Source organism: Bombyx mori, chromosome 3 (genome assembly GCF_030269925.1).
Source record: "Bombyx mori chromosome 3, ASM3026992v2".
NCBI lineage: Eukaryota > Metazoa > Arthropoda > Insecta > Lepidoptera > Bombycidae > Bombyx > Bombyx mori.
This window is the reverse complement of record NC_085109.1, coordinates 13,343,847-13,364,738: the sequence shown is the minus strand read 5'-3', so window position 1 is coordinate 13,364,738 and position 20,892 is coordinate 13,343,847. Positions and strand designations below refer to the sequence as shown.

At 37.7% G+C, this 20,892-nt stretch overlaps 2 protein-coding genes across 2 annotated transcripts in view; one reads left to right on the top strand and one right to left on the bottom strand.

The window, feature by feature from the left end:
* LOC101745809 (protein Dok-7) overlaps positions 1 to 20,892 on the top strand; it is a 175,867-nt gene that overhangs the window by 49,094 nt on the left and 105,881 nt on the right. Inside the window, exon 3 of the mRNA XM_038019164.2 lies at positions 7,809 to 7,854. Within this exon, the coding sequence (XP_037875092.1) occupies positions 7,809 to 7,854 (46 nt within the window). The remainder of the gene's footprint in view (positions 1 to 7,808; positions 7,855 to 20,892) is intronic.
* Positions 3,917 to 6,202, bottom strand: LOC101737675 (uncharacterized). Its single transcript, XM_004924339.5, has 2 exons — positions 5,908 to 6,202; positions 3,917 to 5,111 (listed from the first exon to the last, which is right to left on the bottom strand). Exons 1-2 carry the CDS (start codon positions 6,092 to 6,094, stop codon positions 4,597 to 4,599), a joined length of 702 nt encoding a protein of 233 aa, XP_004924396.1. The 5' UTR covers positions 6,095 to 6,202; the 3' UTR covers positions 3,917 to 4,596.

The window sequence follows — 20,892 nt, the reverse complement described above, 5'->3', positions numbered from 1 at the left end:
CCCATGAGAATGTAATGGACACATTGAAGTATAAAACTTCTATCGACGTTATCATTTCTAAATAATCGATATAAAGTGGACGGGCTGTTTGTCGAGAACACAGATAACTCGATATCTAATCGATTTAACATATACATTTATATATGTCATTGATAGAAGGTTCAGGTTTGAATCTAAATTAATTTATCATTGAAATTTTATTAAAATTTAATATAGATTGTCTAGTGAAGTCAAAAAATGTTTGATCTATATTATATGTGATGAAAAACCCACTGATGTTCTCGTCTGATCTTTGCACGCGATTCCGATTAGATAGTAGATTCAGTAAAGCACTGCTCTTACTATGGCTGGTGTTAGCAAGTCTACGAAGTCCCAGCGTCTAACGGGCGCGCGTGGTAGTTGGGACTGGGCGGTCTGCAGATGTTATGATGGGAACGTGGGCCCAAGGGACTAAGCGATTTCCGTACATTCTTGCCCAAGCGTCCAATCTATGCGAGCAGACTGCCTCCTCGCAGAGGTCGGAGCTGGACGAACACCCTCTTCCGACCTCTGGTTTGGCAGCGGAGGTACGCTGCTAAGAGGGAAGAAGAGAGGGAAGTGGGCTCGCAGAAGTCGAGCATCGCCTGCTAAGAGTCGTCACTGCTTAGCATCGTAGCCGCCACGGTCGGTACAATCTTCGTGACGAGGACGCGGCGTTACACTCCACCGTGTCCTCGTCGCAGCCACAGCAGTGGCGGCACTTCGGCGTAGATTGAGGCCTGTGAGCTATCCTACTAATCCGTACATAGTTAGAATAACCCCTTAGGCTGCCAACGCTTAGGTCGGAAAAAAAGTATCTATGGTAACGTGCAAGGCATAAAATAACAGAAACCACAATGACACGTGCCTAACCTCGACTCAGCCGTTTCTTGGGAGCCATACACGAACATGTCACGTTTGTAAAATCTCCTTCGAACTCATGACCATGAGAACTCACTATAATTGAAAAAAACATTCCTAGAAACCGTTCAATAGTAATATTGGTATTGAAAATAGCGGCGACAGTTTGAAACAATGCATACTCGACAATCTTGAGTGCCTACTGTTCTTATCATGATAGTGAATAGTCTTGCGATAATACTGTAATTGCTTAAATAACGAATGACTCACAATGCCAGGATTTCCGGTAACGCTAACTGATTTTGGTATTCCACATTCCGGATCCGTATTATATAGATAATCGCAGATAATAAAATTATTTGTAGCGTACGGCTGTCAAGTTATTTAGGCAAAATAAGTAGAAATAGTTTTTAAAAAAACTTCAAAAACACGCCTTATTTAACACATTAAACTATAAAAGTCAATTTTTTTACTCTAACCCTGTCTGGTTATTAGGTCATTTGTCATCGGTTCTTGATGAAAATTTTGAAGTTAATAGGTCGTCTTGAAGTTCGTGAAAATTACATTGCAAATTGACGAAAGATAAGTATGTAGATGTAAACTAATAAAAGCGTATCAATGACAAAACTAAACAATAGGACTACAAAAGAAATAGATATTTTAAGGAAATAATGTCTAGCCTAAGTTTTTTATTCAAAATATGAGCCTTTCTAGAGGCAGCGTTCACGACTCTCAATTTAAATTCTTTGAACGTGATCCGAACAGTTCAGTAAGGCTCACCGGTGGGCACCGTGGTCTTAATGGAGATACTCGATTTTTTGGTGGATTGTGGCGTTCAACGTGTTAAGACCAAATTAGTCACATGTTATTTCTCTATATCACATAATACGTATTGTTTTTGTTGCAACTGGTTGGGAAAGTTTAGGGCACACGTTACGAAATGAGGTCAAAGATAATCATAACAACTCTTTCCCTTCGAATTGCCACGATTGATTGACAGGAATAGATAGATCGGTGGTACCAGCCCGACGGGTACAACCCAAGACATCATAGAATCAAGTTAAGATTATAATAATGTAATTTTTAAAATGTTTTTTTTTTCTTTTTTTTTATTGACCTTGTAGGCAGACGAGCATACGGCCCACCTGATGGTGAGTGGTTACCGTCGCCCATGGACTTCAGCAATGCCAGGGGCAGAGCCAAGCCGCTGCCTAAAGCTAAAAATGTAGTGATTAAATAATAAAAATAAAAAGAAAATGTAAAAATAATTATGTTAAATGTACAATGAGAAATGTAACAGATTTAGACAATGTAATGAGAATGAGAAGTTAAAAATGAAAATGTATCGGAAGAAAGTAAATGCAGGCAAAGGTATAAAATATAAAATAATAAGCAGAGAAACGAAAATTATAAAAGAATGAAATACGAACCTAACATTACAAATAGTGAAAAATAAAATTGACAAAAAAGCAAATAAGCCTCCTTGACAATGACTCGTCAGGGTAACGCGCATAAAAAAAAAAACAAGTTACAGATACTTTTTACTGGTGGTAGGACCTCTTGTGAGTCCGCACGGGTAGGTACCACCGCCCCGCCTATTTCTGCCGTGAAACAGTAATGCGTTTCGGTTTGAAGGGTGGGGCAACTGTTGTAACTATACTGAGATCTTAGAATCTCAGGGTGGGTGGCGCATTTACGTTATAGATGTCTATGGGCTCCAGTAACCACTTAACACCAGGTGGGCTGTGAGCTCGTCCACCCAACTAAGCAATAAATAAATAAAAAGATAAAAACATATTCATTAGTTATGTATTTCGCTTGCAACTTACGTAAAAGTTTGATTGATAACTCAATAAGGTAATTAAAATTTATCGTTTCACTCCCAAAGTTATTGATCACTAACGAATTAATCGAAGTAGGTGCAGATGAAATTTTAATAGAGAACTTCGATCTTTTGAGAAGTGTTTGAAAATTGTTATTCCGGAGGGATTTTTCAATTAAACTTCAAATTAAGAATTGCTAATTTGTGGCTATCTTTGACCAACATTGGAATAGGAAATTTAAATTTATTTATAATAATGTTTTTTTTTTTCTCAAAAGATAATTAAATATAGGCAGGCCACTTTTATTCATATTTATCTCGCACAGTAATCAAGCATCGCCTTTCAACATTCGTTCTTACCCAGTATACCTAATTAAATTTTCAATGTATTAATTATAGGTATATTATACAGGTATACTATTACTTGTAGTATACTGCATAGTATACTATATACTATAGTAAAATGTAATACTATAGTAAAAACATGTGTGGTAAAAAATGCAACTAGAAACTTGAGCTAGAACACTGATAGTATTGTGATGTGGGTCATCAAGAGGTACCACCATCCTGTTTCTGTCATTATACAGACACATATAACTATAATTATATAGACACATAATTACGTTATCTATGACATCCGACAAACGCTAAACATCAGATGAAGTGGGAACCGATCCGATCATCAAATGAAATAAAAATAAACACAATTTATAAAACCCTTCCACAATCCATTCCAAGTAATTTACCGCGGCGGGACATTTAATAAAAAAAGTGTGGTATTGTTTTCCGTTCGCACATTTCATTTCCTATAATCGGAAACATGAATAAATTTAACTAATGGTCCATGTTTTTCTATTTTTAGTTTAATTTCTATTATTAATTTCTTTAGAAATTTATCGGTATCATATATTTTTCAAAGATTGTAGACATTTGCGAATTCTTATTACTTAATTTAAATTCAGAGAATCGTTTATAACAAGTCATGATCACGGATGCTCATATTTAAGTGTTGATTAGCATCGTTATGATCATGTGGGAGGACGTTGGCATTTGGCTTTTTTTTCTTTTCTCCTAACAACTCACTATTGCCGTTTCATCACACCTTCGTAAATTTCGCAAATCATTCTCTGTGGTTAAAAACCGATTTAGCATTTGTACCTAATATAACGCACGTAAAATATGGCAACAGAAAACCCCAAAGTAATGAAACAAACATTTATTTTAATTACATTTATTATGTCTTCGTATTCCTTTTCTGATGACAACGGCAACTCAACATTGCCAATTTGTTTGGATGAAATTACAGTTTGACTTGCAATCTATCATATCGTCCAATGTGTATTAAACTTTCTCTTCGCCAATAACAGCCAACCATAATGTCGAGTTCAATTGGATCGTAAAGATCATCGACATATTGCCAAAGCTTTTATGTTTCCTTCAACTGTTTTTAATAACAAATCTAAAATAATTCTAGATATACATAGACTTGTGGACATACATATCTGCGAGTATCTTAATGTTTCACAACAGGAGTTTGTACGAAACATAGTCCTTAATATGCTTGCGCAGCTGATTTTTTTTTTACCGAAGCTGGTGGTCTAGAGAGACCATGTCAACGTCACCGGACTAATAGGTGGCTCACGGGTCTCAAACCTGACGATGTTGCTAACACGAACCCTTGCAAGAGCCGTACTACCCAGAATCTATCACCAGATCGGAAACGCGAACCACTGAGAAGTTCCGGCGAGAAACTCAGTGGGCTAATGAGGCCGCGCTATTACAGCGTTCTTGACACGATGATAACCCGGAAACTATAACTTCGTTTAAATCTTACTTTTAAACATATCTTCCTTTTAGCCTTTCGAGGTTATGCCTTTAACGTTTTCGCATAACTATCATAGAGTCTCTTTCTCCTGAAACGTTATCTCTTGTAGGACCTTTAACATTCCTATTCTAGCTTCAAACTTCTGCTTATCATTTAATTTCCGAAAGCTTGGAACTAATGACAACATAAACTGTCTGTCCTCGTCGCATTCATCTTTCTTCATTTCTTTTAATATTTCCAGAATCTTCTCGTCAACGTTTTCATTTCGTTCGTAGAACGGTTGAAACTGATTGTTGACGCTTTCATTAACTATTTCTACTTTAGATGTTTGTCCCTCGTCGTAAATCTCAGTTTTCATACAATCCAAAGGATCAGAGGACTCTTCGTCTGTCTCTTTCGTTATTTCGAATTCACCTATTGCGTCCGGGTGAAGTAAAAAGGACATCAAACCAAAGTATTCGTACTTTTTACGTCTTTTAATCGGTTCATGATCGATTTCGAGGCTGCGTTTCTCTTTCTTCTGTAACGATAGTTCCCTTGAGAAGCACGTTCGGAGGCTCTTCCAGCGTTTTAGTATTTCGTGGCCTGTGCAACAAAGAATTATAAATTATTGTTGGTGTAATATTAAATTTTATTTGAGGTTGCGTAACTTATTGAATCGATAATGTTTATGGTCGATTCGTATGACTTCAGTACAAGGATATTTGCTATAAAATTGTTAATGTAGTTTATAAAATCTAATGTTGTACCAAAAAATACACTTCTACTTAATAAATAGCTTTATTCAAAGCGGCTTAGAAAGAAAGTCAGCAGGGATCGTGAATTTTAATGAATCTTAGCTTAACTAAGAACCATTCATATTAGATTTTAATCCTTTTTTTCTGACCACCTTATTATCTAATACATACATGTAGGTAATACTATTTTCATTATTTATATTGAATCCAAAATCTAACTAACAAGATTCAATACACGATTTCTGTGTCACCAATAAGTGAATTATACAAAAGTTTCATATTTTTCAGTTTTCCTCTTCATCAACTTTTATGCAACAAAGACGATGTCGCTCCCAGTCTGCGTTCATAATAACATTATTGGTCATGAATCAACCTAACTTTGACAAAGATATTGGTTGGATAGACCGGTTGCATAACCGAAATACAATTGAACACATAATTTTGGTTGCATAGCTCAACAACTAAAAACATTGCCATATTCCACCCAAATCTTGAAGGAGTTGCTTGCAACCTCTGATTTCAACGAAATAAACACTAGAGGTAGATTTACATTTATTGTACTACCCATCATTAATTAGTTTAGTATCGTGCCGTTGAGCTTAAACTAGTAATTACTAAATGATTTCACGATCAAAATCACATACGCAGTTCAACTTTTTCGTGTGCTGACATTTGCTCCCAATTACTGAACACTTCTTGGCAGACTTCGATCCACAATTTGATTTTGTTCTTTTTCTGACAGTAATACATAGTGTCACTTTTATTATACAACGCCGGTCTCTTCTTAACGGCCTCTATGAGTTTTTCCGATTTTACATCTGTTATTCTCATGGTATCGACGACAAAAGTCGGTTATTGTACGTGCGTTGTTCGTAGCGCGTGTCGGCCGACTAAAGATGGCGGAGTCTGCCGTCGCGCGAGTATGGCGCAATTCGTTGTAGACGCGACCGTTTTTGTGGTTCGAATGGGGTGACCAAAATATTGTCGGGTATTAAATTGAAAAAAAATATCCAGCAATAGCTTTTCAATGTAATTATCGTTGTTTTGGTTTCAAATATTAAATTTAAAAAAAAACAGCTATAGCTTTTCAATGTAATTATCGTTGTTTTGGTTTCAAGTGTTAAATAAATAAATAAACCAGCTATAGCTTTTCAATGTAATTATCGTTGTTTTGGTTTCAAGTGTTAAATAAATAAATAAACCAGCAATAGCTTTTCAATGTAATTACATATCTTTGTTTTAGTTCAAAAATTGATCGCTCTGAAAAATGTTATAGATAATTTATAGATGTTCAAGCATTTTCTGTGTCGACCAGTCGATCTAGGTTACGATTATCTGATAAAAGTGTTCCCAAACTCATCACTTAGGTTTTAATGGGTCTTAAGGGAATATTTAACGGTTACTATTCTCACAAAAACTTTATTTTATTCATCAACTTTTTTTGTTTTTTTAAGTCAGGAGAAGCTATCTTATTCAGGATAATTGATTCAACATTAATATTACTATTGCGCGTCATATTTTGTTTTGTATAAATACACACAATAAATTCACGGTCAACCTACACGGCTGCGGCGACGAAACGGGACGGCAACAGTGGCGCAACATGTCGACCTCTCGCTTGCCGTGTTTTATCGCCGGCGAGTTGGCAACGTTTTGAAGCGTCGCAAATGACATTGAAATAATACATGCATTTATCGTATTTTTTACGTAATACAAGTACGTACGTTTTGAAATAGCTAACTGGTTATAAAGAATTAAGTCTATTTAGTTACACAACATGATTTTTAATACGCTTTTATTAGCTTCAGACGTATGTATGTTTGCAACGGAATCTTTGAACATGATTTTGATCCCCTTCAAAACGTCGGATTAACTAGAAATTTGGTATACTTATTGAGGACCGATGACAATTCAATATTAAAAAAAAAATAGAAAAAATTGAAATTCAACTAAAAGATGAAAAATAAATAATAGTTTAAAAAAACAAACACAATATGCTTTTATAGAAAATCCAACTAAAAAATAGTAAATAAATTTGAATAAAAAATTGTGTAAGAGGTGATAGTGTAATATTTTATGAATATATATGAGTAGAAGGGTTATTTTGATAATATCCTGAAAAGCACCCCACGCTTTTTTTACAATAAAATATTTTTTTCTTACACTACTTTTAATTCAAATTTATTAAAATTTATTTTCTATTTTTTAGTTGGATTTTCTATAAAAGCGTATTTTGTAAGATTTTTTAAACTATTATTTATTAATATTTAAAACGTAAAACACCTGATGTGAAGTGGTTACCGGAGCCCATAGACATCTATAACGCAAATGCCGCCTACCTTGAGATAATAGTGTCATAATCTAAGTAGTGCTGCGTTTCGGTTTAAAAGATGAGACAACTATTTTACAATACAATATCATTCTCTCTGACCTCATGTCTCAAGGTGGGTTCTGGTATTGACGATCTCTTCCGATAATAACGCAATCTTACCCTTTGTAATTTTAGTGAACAAAGGAAATACTAAACAGCAATTTTTGTTTCCAGTGGAAATCGCGATGGTGTGTCATGCGGAAGCTGTCTCCCGTAGCAGGTATGATTAATCATCTAATTTTGTTTTAAATGAGCTATTTTTTTATTGCTCAGATGGGTGGACGAGCTCACAGCCCACCTGGTGTTGAGTGGTTACTAAGCCCATAGACATCTACATCGTAAATGCGGCGCCCACCTTGAGATATAAGTTCTAAGGTCTCAGTATAGTTACAACAACTGCCCCACCCTTCAAACGCATTCCTACTTCACACTGCCGTCTATCTTAATGAATATTTAAAAAAAATCAAAATCGTCTTGTTTTATTCGATGAAAAATATCCACATAAATCATATAACCATTATTCGACGTACCTACAAGTTACAATGCTTGTATGGAATATCTAATCCTGTTGGCGTGTCGTGACATCACTCGGAGTCAAAGTTCCGAGAAAAGCCAAGGTGATGAAGGTGAGCGGTCGTCCAGTTCGTTCACTGCAAAGTTTTACTGTTAACTTTAATGACGTGATAAAACGTAAAATTAATGATATGAAAATAAAAAACAAAAAAAACTTAAATAATCACGTAAAGTAATTAGGAATATTACGTGATTTAGATCTTGTCCAATAAGCCTTTTATGTTCACAGAATGCGGGTATTTATCCATTTTCTAGCATATCTCACTTGCCTGGCTTAGTATTTGCTAGTAGAGTTAATTTAAGATAATGTTTTACGTCATTATGAATTGTTTCTACGATAAGTGACAAATCCCCAAGCTGTTCATATAATAATATAGTAAGCAAAACACATATTACTGCTATTGTTTGGCTTTATATTTAAAGTTACACGTTACATCAAAACCTATTATTTAAATTATTATTTATACATAAACATAAATTACAGGTATTTCGGATATCTAAATTGCGCATTCAACAGACACACAAATATATTTATAATGTAAATCCGTAATATCGGGATATAGAAATAAAACGTGACACTTTTCAAAATGGCTGCGAATTTTTGTTAAAACTTAGATAATAAGGCAGTGGGCAAGGCATATTGCTCGTAGAACGGATGGCTGTTGGGAAGAAAGGTTCTTGAGTGGCGACCACGTACTGAAAGACGTAGCGTGATTAGGCCTCCCACAAGATGAACCGGCGACCTATTGAGGTTCGCGGAGGGCTCCGCTGGTTGCAAGCAGCACAGGATCGATCTTTGTGGTGAGGCTTGGGGGAGGCATATGTCCGGCACTGGACGTCTGTGGGCTGAACCTCAAGCACCGTCCTCGCCGAACCCGTCGCTTGCGACAAAGGGCTCGCCGTGTAAATTAACCCATAGACACAACCCACTGAGTTTCTCGCCGGATCTTCTCAGTGGGTCGCGTTTCCGATTCGGTGGTAGATTCTGCGAGCACTGCTCTTGCTAGGGCCAGTGCTAGCAACACTCCCGGTTTGAGCCCGTGAGCTCACCTGTGAATCTAGAATAACCCCTTGAAGTTACTAGAATAGAAAATAAAAAAAGTGGGCCGATAGAATAAAGTTAGATAACTTAAACTAAACGCAAAAGCCGCCGAGATGACCCTGCATCATGCATAAAGACGGACGTATGATGGTCAGAGCAAATATAAACCTGTACCGCGGCAGGACCAGACTTGGGCTTAGAGCTAGTCAGTAAAACGTTATCTAAATAAGCTAAGCTTTATATCTCGTCCGTTTCTTTATGACCGTTCGGGCTCTCGCCACTCTGCGCGAGGTAATTTGATGGAGTTGTAAAAATGCAATCTGGCAGAGTTCCGTTGTATTTTGTTATTAAACATTTTATTAAACGACGTCACCGTAAGCGGGCTTGTTTGATAAAGTAACTGGTAGGTAGGGATCATGGGCAACGTACCTGCCTATTTTTGCGGCTTTGTTTTTTAAACCTACCTACTCTTTTTTTTATTACTTACGTACATAGACGAGCTCACAGCGCACCTGGTGTAAATGCCGCCACCCCCCTTGAGATATAAGTTCTAAGGTCTCAGTATAGTTACAACGGCTACCCCACCCTTCAAACCGAAACGCATTACTGCTTCACGGCAGAAATAGGCAGGGCGGTGGTACCTAACCGTGCGGACTCACAATACGTCCTACTATCAGTAACAATGACGAACAAGCGAACACATTGTCGTATTTATTAAAGCGGATATACCCGGCGTTGCCCCGGCCATGTCATTTACCGTGATAAACAGTATTATTTGTCTTAATCCAATATATAAACTGGTAGAAAACTGTTGACTGGTAGAGAATGCCTCAGGCATTAAGTCCGCCAATGTAAATTTTACATGAAGTGTAATAAATAAAATAAATAAATAAACAAATATAATTGCAATAAAATCTTATATAATTCCAGAATTTCGCGCCTAACCTAAAATATGTATTTTATTTCACTAGATGGATATATGACTCGGGGATCATCTAGTATTAAATGGTTACTAGAACCGTTAGACATCATAAGAGTGAATTACCTCATACTGAGAGGTGAGGTCTTAATCTTAATTGTACGGCACCAATGGCTGTCCCATCTTTTAAACCGTAACGAAATACGTCATTATAAAACCAAAGTACACGATCGGAACAGTTTTACCGCGGGCAGTTTCGCTTTCAACATAGCGAATTATCTCTAATAAACAAAATAAACACAATACCGTTAGTGTCGCAACGAGTGCCGCTTGAAATAGCAACCGCTCTTGACACGACAATCTTGGACATAGATTAGAATTATTCAGAGAACGCACTTCAAGTATTTTTTTCGTTTTGTTGATCTCCTCAGTGGGTCGCGTTTTCGATCCGGTGGTAGATTTTGCGAAGCTCTTTCTAGGGCTAGTGTTGGCAACTAGTTCTCCGGTTAGAGCCTCACCTATTCGTCCGGTTAAACAGGTCAGGTCAAAGATGTCGTCGTGGCCTAAAGGATAAGACGTCCGGTGGATTCGTGTTGAGCGATGCGCCAGTGTTCGAATCCCAGGCCGGTACCAATTTTTCTAATGAAATACGTACTCAGCAAATGCTCTCGATTGACTTCCACTGTGAAGGAATAACATCGTGTAATAAAAAACAAACCCGCAAAATTATAATTTGCGTAATTGGTGTCACAGGTGCGCAGTGAGCTCGTCCACCCATCTACGCAATAAAAAAATAATAAAAAAAATTTACCAGAATTGGTAGGAAAGAAAAACTGTCGTCGGTCATATTACTATAACTTTCGGAGATACTGAAATACGGTGGTGGGTTCTGCTGTGAAGCTATCACGCCTTCACATATGAAGGGTTTGGTATCATACCACAAACCTATAGATCTCAGCTCGCAAGGCGAGTAGCAGCACATGCATTATGAAAGCAATGGTTGCTGGTGAATAGGTAAGAACAGATGAATCGAGATCTTTAACGCGTCTATGCAATAAATACATAGACATCACAACATGAATCTTCCCACTCCTTGAGACATTTAGAGACCATCTATCCTGAGCCTCAATATAGTAGTAGTATCTATCGCTTGTACTTTCATTACTGGTGGTAGGACCTCTTGTGAGTCCGCGCGGGTAGGTAACACCACCCCGCTTGTTTCTGCCGTGAAGCAGTAATGCGTTTCGGTTTGAAAGGAGGGGCAGCCGTTGTAACTATACTGAGACCTTAGAACTTATATCTCAAGGTGGGTGTCGCATTACGTCGTAGATGTCTATGGACTCCAGTAACCATTTAACACGAGGTGGACTGTGAGCTCGTCCACCCATCTAAGCAATAAAAAAATAAAAATAAATAAAAAACATTTCCTGTACAAATATATTTCCAAGTTAATACGACAAAGTTTGTGAAAATGACTTTCATTGATTCCTTTCCATTTATATCAAGCTAATAAAAACGACTTAAAATCAAATCTCCTCTCGCACGTTCTTAAGAATGCTCACAGCTACCAAAAAATTTAAATTTCAATTGACATGCCAATAATTAGTATTCTAAACGCAAAACTTGAATGTAATTATTGTAAAGTCGCATCTGTGATTCGCTGTTCTAATCTATGCGAGCTACCGAGAAACTAATCTGACATCAGCTTTCAAGAATTCATAGCATAAAGGTGCATGTTTATTTATACATATTATCATTGTCGCGTACTACGTCTGCACTCCTGAGATGCTTCTCAACTTAATAGAAGCATAAGGCATATCCAGGTTTTTAGCTTTTACAACCTGTAATTGTTCCTAATCCATATATTAATACGTGAAGCAAAAACTTACGAAAATTGCACGGACGGAGGAGTATAATTGAGACTTGTAACTATAATTGAGACCTTAGAACTTATATCTCAAGATGCCACCACCCTGCCTATTTCTGCCGTAAAGCAGTAATGCGTTTCGGTTTGAAGGGTGGGGCAGCCGTTGTAACTATACTTGAGACCTTAGAACTTGTATGTCAAGGTGGGTGGCGCATTTACGTTGTAGATGTCTATGGGCTCCAGTAACCACTTAACACCAGGTGGGCTGTGAGCTCGTTCACTCATCTAAGCGATACAAAAAAAAAGAGTATGAAATTTCCCACACTTATAGAGAAGGAATGCAGAATGCTAATATTTTTTATAAATAATGCATTAAAAATACATGAAATCAATAAAAAAAACATACACACACCACCATGTTCTTACCACCTAGTCGTTCGTTTGGACGATTTGTCGACTCGATCTTAATATATTTTACCGAAAACCTCGTCGTCTCCAGAGAAAGAGAAAAACATCACTAAAACCTATAAAATGTATCTTTATCAGAAGTGTTTATTTGCGTAGTGATTTTTATTCAGAAATAGGCGATGACAGTTAAATGCGTCATCGAAATTATTTTTCGGTTTGATCTGGCGGTTTCGATCGTCATAATTGTCTTATGAGTCCGCACAGATAGGTACCACCGCCCTATCTATTGATATGCCGTGAAGCAGTAATGCGTTTCGGTTTGAAGAGCAGGGTAGCCGTTGTACTATTTAAAGTGAGACCTTACAACTCATGTCTCAAAAGTGGGCGGCGGCATTTACGTTGTAGATGGGCTACGGTAACCACTTAACATCGAGTGGGCCGTCCACACAGCTAAGCAATAAATAATAATAAAACTCGAATAGTTTTCAGTTTTCGTACACAGACGAGATGAGATACTTAGTAAGCCCTTGTTTAATCATTATATTTTTCTTAAGAATAAGAGCATCTCTCCTCTTTCTTCTTCAACCCGTATCCACCCTATGCTGAGTGTAGGTCTCTTCGAATGCACCCTATTCTCTTCGGTCTTTTGCCTTTCGCATCCAGTTCTTACCAACCACTTTGATCAGATCATGGGTCCACCTAGTTGGTTGAATAAGAGCATACTGTTATATATCTATCAATTTCTTATGTGTTTCTGAACCGATTTTCTTTTTTACATTTACTTAGAAGACTTAGAGAATTACTTAGATAGTTATATTTTTTCTTCTTCAAAAAAGACAAAGTAAATTTTTTTAACTGTCAGTACGAAGACAGTGTGCTTAGTGCGAGTTTTTTAACGTTCTCGATAGCGTAAAAGTTAACTCAAATTTGTATGAAGTTTAAACAGCGCCCCTAGCGGCAAACGTTCACACAACTCCATACAAATTTGATTTGAGACGCACTAAGCACATTGACAAGAAAATCGAATACGTAAATAGAATCGGTATCTTAAAGTGTCCAATGATTGGAGTCGAAATTCGATCTTTGGGTCAACATGACTAAATTATAATTCCAATGTTATGTAGCAAATTAAAAAAAAATGACGCTTAAACAGGCGTCAGTCAATCTCATACATGAGTGACTCCTTCAAACTTTCCCACACGCATCGTGTAACCTGAAACTAGAGAGAGATAGTCGCATTTATGTATTAGTTGGAAAGAGACAGGCTCAGTGCACCGACCGCACTTCAATGTTCTCATTGTACAACTCTAAGATCTAGTTCTAATATCCGGATGACTATGGTTATTTAAATCCAAACCGTATTGTGAAAACGGTAAAGTTTTTATTTCCTTGAAATATTCGACCGATGCTAATAGAGCGCTTGACATTTCTCAGCTGATCGATTCGTGAATTAGTATTGAGTCACCGACATTACATTTAAGTTATATGTTCATGTCCTTATATCAGATGTGCGTGGGTTCAAACTTTATTCAGAAAGTGAATAAAAAATATGAAGAAAGAAAACTGTCGTCATTTCCACCATTCTGCCTATTTGTGCCGCACAGCAGTCTTAGGTTCAGGTATGAAGATGGGACAGGCGTAGGAGGATGGACGAGCTAATCGCCTACCTGATGTTAAGTGGTTACTGGAGCCCATAGACATCTACAGCGTAAATGACGCCACATACCTTATGATGTAAGTTCTAAGATCTCAGTTTTTTACAATACAACGGCTGCCCCCACCCTTCAAACCGAAACGCATTACTGCTTCACGGGAGAAAGAGACAGGGTGATAGTACCTATCCATGCGAACTGACAAGACGTCCTACCACCAGTAATTACGCCAATTATAATTTTAGGGTTTTTTTTATACGATGCTATTCCTTCATCGTGGAAGTCATTCGTGTACATTTGTTAGGTACGTATTTCATTAGAAAAATTGGTACTTAACAGCGGAATTTGAACACCGGTGCATCCCTAGATACGAATGCACCGGACATCTTATCCTGTAGGCCACGACGACTTCAGTGATGGACTCCAATAACCACTTAAATTAATGCTTATATATTATATCGGTACATCTCATCTTCCTGTCAATTCGATCAGCTCCTACTTAAAGTACTCCTTCAGAAAGTTCTTTCCCTCAAACACGAGCTTGTAGAGAATTTCAACCCAACTTCAATTTTTGGAGCTGATTAACGACAAAGGGAGGATCTTCCACCGAGCGGATGATATTGCTCGGTAGACCGACGGTCCGAATGTTGTTGTTCGGAACTTGTATATATGCGCTTTATCTTGAAAATGTCGTAAGCGAGATTCAGGCATCTGTCAATTATCTTGCGTTGTATGATGGCTACCCGCCACAAATTCTATCAGACAAAATACACGCATCGAACACAAACATACAAACCCACGAATCATCATTTGCTATATAACGACACTATAAAGACACGCTATAAATTCAAAGAATTACAAGGAAAAAACAAAGAAATTAGCAAAAGATATATCGTTTTACAAAAACCTGTTCTTAAAATAAAAGTATCGTGTATTAAGATCGTCCATCGATAAAGTAAAATGGACTTAAAGATCCAAAAATAAAGTTTACATTAGTTCGTATGAGGTGGGTTTGAATGCGCACGGAAACTTAAAATGATAAGGTTTTTTTTTTTTTTCGAGTGTTGTGGGCAAACTTGGAATTTATTTATTTTTGTCGATAGCAGAGGATAGCGTACATTTACGGGCTCATATCTCCCTTGATGCTAAGCGATTAATAACTAATTAATGTTTTTGGTAGATCTAGTCTTTATCATTTTAAGCACGTGAGCCCACCTACCAGCCTTGTTATAGCCGGAATAGCCCCATAAGCAACCACCGAGTGGGTAGTGTAAAAAAAAGTACATTTGTAACACAATTTTTATTAGGCTATAATTATTTATGTCATCATCATAGCCAGTTACTCTTGGCAGAACAGACGTGGTCATGTGGAATCCTTGATTATTATAAACCTTAACAGCTATTCTCTATAATTCTCTATGTAATACTTAATCATAACTATCTATGTAACGGAATCTTTTAAAAATTAATATTTGCCGACTAATTTCGACCCTAATCAAGGAAACCAGAATAAAAAACTTGTTATTTTTTTACGTTATTACAAAATTAAGTCGTACACTGGGTGCATTACTAATAAAAATCTTACGTTACGGACGTTTTTCCCGGTTAGGGTACCCCTCCGCATCGTCCCATAAGGAACTCCGTTCCAAAATAAATTATAACTCAATTTTGTTTGTTTTGATTGCGGACAATAACCGATAAAATCACATTACATCTTACTCATCTTACAGTACAATATAATAATAATGCAATCAATCGACAAATTCATTCCAATATTTCACATCACTAGCGCAATACGTGTTAATAGTGCTGTTGACTCGTCGACAGGTGTCGATCGGAAGGTTTTAGTTAACTCAAACAATAACGTTATGAAGTTCACGTTCAATTTTATTTCACTCTACAATCTTAATCACTCATTGTTAAGCGTTTCACCTGCTTGTCACTTCTAACTGAACTTGTAAAGTAACTTTTAATTTGAGCTTTGAAATTTACGAGCTTTTAGGATCGAGTGTAATGTGGTTGTAACTTATAATCGGTCACGAATTTCGACTACGACCCGACTCGACTTGCGAAAAGTTTTTTTAGAGTTTCGAAATCAAAATTCTCATTCAGGTCGTCTTTGAGATGATATGGGGATTTGCAATGAGTTCACGGCCCATATTTTGTGTAGTAGTCATCAGAGACTGTCGATGTTGAGACACGAGAACGAGGCCTTGGCTTTTTTCCGAACCGGAGGCCGAACCTCCCACGAGGTCCCTAAACGCCTAAACGACTCCCCTGCACTCTTACACCCAACACGACTCCCCTGCACTCTTACACCCAACACGACTCCCCTGCACTCTTACACCCAACGTCTGGTCTCCGTCCGGGGTCAGAACCCGGCTAGAGTAGGGCGGTATAGTAGGTCTAGCTTAATCAGTAAATTGAAAAACGTATCTGCTTCGCGCCTAAAATACCTACCCTAATTGTTTTTCTGGGTCTCTCACGGGTGGTAAGTGACCCCTTTAGGCCTACAGCGCCCACAAGGTGGCGTTATCGCCCACTTTGGGAAAGAGTGGTACACGATAACAGGGATATTGAGATCACGCGCCTGAAACATGACACGAATACATCACTTAAATAAAAAAAGATAACAAATTTTCGACAATGTCAATTTTCGGCGCACCGCTGTCGAGATAAGAATTTGCGAATCAATAGCGGAACATTTTATCTGATAAGCGAAAATGCACTTTATCGCTATCGTGAGTGTGATGGATGCAATGTTCTCGAAGAGTATAGATATTTATTTATGTGATGTAGACAGTATTATACAGTCAACAAGAATCAAAATGATATTTCGTGTAATGCAAAACAAAACTTTATGATTCCAGTTTTCAATATGCGAAAAATGCTCAATAGTGCTCAAAGACAGCAACGCGAAACCTAAGAATACTCAACACATCATTTTCATCGACTAACCTTTACTCTGGTGACGGAACAAATTGTAGTTTCGCTGAAGTACTTACAATCCTTCCTATATTGCCCCGAAGGAGTCAATATTCAGCCAATCATTATACCATTGAGACTCCGACCTCATGGCTGAAGGAGAATAACGGTGTTTGCCTTGCTGTATTTAGGAGTCCTGGAAACCACTAACTTCTAGAGGGCCGTGAGCCGGTCTTGGAATCATTGCAATAAACAGATTTATTCGAATTTCTAACTTATTCCGACATCTGTAACTCGGCTTACTGACATCTAAGGTCATGTTGATTGAGTGGCTGTTGTGATAACACATGCAGTGGTACATTCGTATAAACTGCGATTACATACAATGCAAAGTACATACAACTTGGTGTAAATAGGTCGCGTTGAAACTGATCTTTAATTGTAACTAAAAAGTTATCCATCAGACACGGTTTATACATTCCAATTAACAATACAATTTGAGTCTGGTTATAATTTAGTAGTAGCTTTAGCTTATGATTGAAAAATCAACCCATAGTGAACAAAAATATTAACGGTGCGCTGAATTTTAACAATCAAAGTTGTCATGTTTTGTTCGGGTAAATATCTCCTTGCGGTAGTAATGCAATGCGGCCAATGATGGCCTTGCGGTAGTAAGGCGCTGGCGGGACATTACAAGGAGCAAAATTCTGTCGACATATAATGGTCACGACCCTCAGCAGTCAGGAAACGACGCGAAGAGGAGGTAGTAATGCTCTGGACTAAATAATCCGTGGACTGAAGTGTTGAGAGTAGAGCATATCGGGTCCTACCAGCGCATTGGACTTGTGCCTCTGGGCCTTGTTTCGCATACCTTATCTGTTACTAGCAGATTTGCTAAAATGTCGTGTAAATATAGGAAAGTTCAATTAAAACCGGTGAAGTGATTAGACAATTCATCACATAGGTAAGTTGATTACTATTTAATATCTAGACCGCAAGTCTTTAATGATGACGCTATTGAATTAGACAAGTCTGTTGCACCCGGAAATTCCTTTTTATTGTAAAACTGATGAAAATAATACTGAATTAAGCAAAGATGCGTGTGCAGTAGCAGAATATAGTTGCTAGGGAGATGGAAAATACAAATAGATACTAATGCTATCAAAGACCAATAAATAGTACCCGTGTGAGCGCATAGTAGAGCTACAACCAGGAAAATATGGTGCTTCGTCGTAATTGATTGATTACCTCGTCAAGAGACTAACGGGAACTGGTTGGGTTCTCGGACGGATACGGTATACTCGTGTACCTCGTGTGTTCCAGAAATTTCTACACAGAACAAAGTCGATTCATTAATTGAATAATCCTTTTTTATCGCGGTCAAAGTAGTAAAATTTCATCGTAGTCATCGACATTGGATGTGTTTGTAGTCTAAGGATACCCCGCTGGTACATAGGGCGCTCACAAGTTGTTTCCATTTGACAACTGCAAGTCTTTAAATCTAAACAGCTTATGAAACCCAAAACCAAAAATCGATATTCGATACTTGTTCAAATTTAAAAATCAATCGAATATAATGAAGCTGATATAGATTACGTTAAAAAAAAAATCCTTTTCTTAAGGATCAATCTTATTAAAGCGCATTAAATAAATATGGCTTACAAGGTAGACGAAATAATCATTTTTTTAAACGGCCTTAAATGCGTACCTCATCGCGTCCCTAATTGAATTAAAAATACTTTCCCAACTGAAACCTTACTAAAGTTTTCGTGAACGTCTTAACAATTAAATAGCGGACACGTAACTAACTTTAAAATAGACTAAACGGACAATCCAGTCGGCGGCGCTTAGCTTCTCGACTCCCTAACTAGTTTACAAGTGCCGACATCTTTATGCAGTGTATAGAGAGAAACAGTACTGCAATGTCTACTATTTTTAACAGAGTTCTTGAATGTAACGATATTATATGTACTTACTGATCTTTCATAAGCGTTTCAGTCCACGTTCAACCCACCTTGAGATATAAGTTCTAAGGTACAACGGCTGTCCCACCCTTCAAACCGAAACGCATTACTGCTTCACGGCAGAAATAGGCAGGGTGGTGGTACCTACCCGTGCGGACCCACAAAACGTCCTACCACCAGTAATTGTAGATTAAAGTGGATTATGAGCTCGCCTACCCCTAAAATACAGTAAAAATAGTACACATTAGTATCGTAACAAGAAAGTATAAAACATACATTAACGATAGGAAGAGCTTTGTCCTCTGTTAAAATGTGGTATGAACAATGATTAATAAATAAATTGGCCGCGTCTTGAAAACTATCACATTGCCGTCATAATACCGTCCGTAACTACAAGTCGCTGTACCATTCCATCACTATCTAAACACCAAGTTAAATAAACTTGTAAGAGCCCTTCGGAAAGGCAACGTCGCGTGGAGACACCGCCATGAACAGATTACAGCGTCTGGTACAAGACTAGATCACGCCGTAATGACGAGATGACAGCTACTACTAAACATTAGAATAGTCTTATGGTTAGGGTCGGCGCCCTCGATGATGTTTCAATACCTTGACTCTAATTGAGAACTTTCGTTGAATTTCTTTTCTTTTTTTCATATCTATTCGCTGGTAGCTTAAGACGCTATTCCAGTTAAGCTCTGAAGGTGAGCTCAAGAACTCAATCTGCAAGAATTTGCTAACAAGAGCAGTGCTTCGTTGAATCTATCACCGGATCGGAATCGCGAGAATATCTTAACTTGAGGCCGTCTCTTTGGTGGATTACAGTAAAATAACTCACGCTTATCTTGAGACATTTACTAATATCGACTGGATATCTATCATACAATAAATCTTTGTGTCTTTCAAAAAAGTATTGCGAACTGTAAAAACGTTATCTTTCCATACCCGATCCTGTAGACCGAATAGTAAACAGTCGACGTTGCCCAAAACACGTCATTATGGATCCTCCCGATCCATTAACGGTGCTTTTAGGTACCACAAGCACCGGTCACCGTCCTCGTCGAACCCGTCGCTTGCGACGAAGGGCTCGACGAGCGAATTAACCCATAGACACAGCCCACTGAGTTTCTCGCCGGATCTTCTCAGTGAGTCCCGTTTCCGATCCGGTTGTAGATTCTGCGAAGCACTGCTCTTGCTAGGGTCAGTGTTAGCATCACTCCGGTTTGATCCCCGTGAGCTCACAAGTTAAGGTTACGCTGAAATAGCCCCTCAAGGCTATCAGCTTAGGTAGGAAAAAAAAAGTTATCTTAAAAAACTATTATGGGATTCATTTTGGTTAAAAACAAAAAATTGTGAACAGCATCCACCTTTAAAACAAGATTTATGGCACCTTTTCATTATTGATTCGTCGACAAGTGGCAGCTGACAGCCCTAGTTGGACGGGACAGCATCGGCCGTTACACCTGTCATTTGGATCATTACATTGTTATTATACTATAGTGCTGTGCCTTCTTTTGTTTGATTTATTCTCGGGATGTCATGTGGTTCTTGCGCGCGATGAGAAAAATTACTGTTGAAACAATTTGACCCTTTGAATTATCGCATGTTCTTGAAATAGTGTTGAAAAAATTTGGCAAAATGCTTTTATTACATTATTTTATTGAAAACAACGGGCACATTAATTTCAATTTGATCACGTAAATCGTCATTCATGAAACACAGTATGGCCATTTCATAAACAGCTCATTATTATACGAATATGTTGGAAGACTTAAAAATAATGCAGTTAATTAAGAAAATTTTAAAGATAGATATTGTCTCTTTGAGTTCCTGTCAGACAAAATTACTTGTTCTCATCAGAAGGCTCAACTGTAACGCCTCTGTGAAATTAGCGGGACAGCCTGTAAT

Bases quoted from the DNA above. Each gene is read 5' to 3' on its own strand.
- LOC101737675 (XM_004924339.5), bottom strand. From the start codon at position 6,094: ATGAGAATAACAGATGTAAAATCGGAAAAACTCATAGAGGCCGTTAAG. The intron at 5,112-5,907 runs GTATGTGATTTT...TTTGTTGCACAG, and splicing joins ACACGAAAAAGTTGAACTGC to GCCACGAAATACTAAAACGC.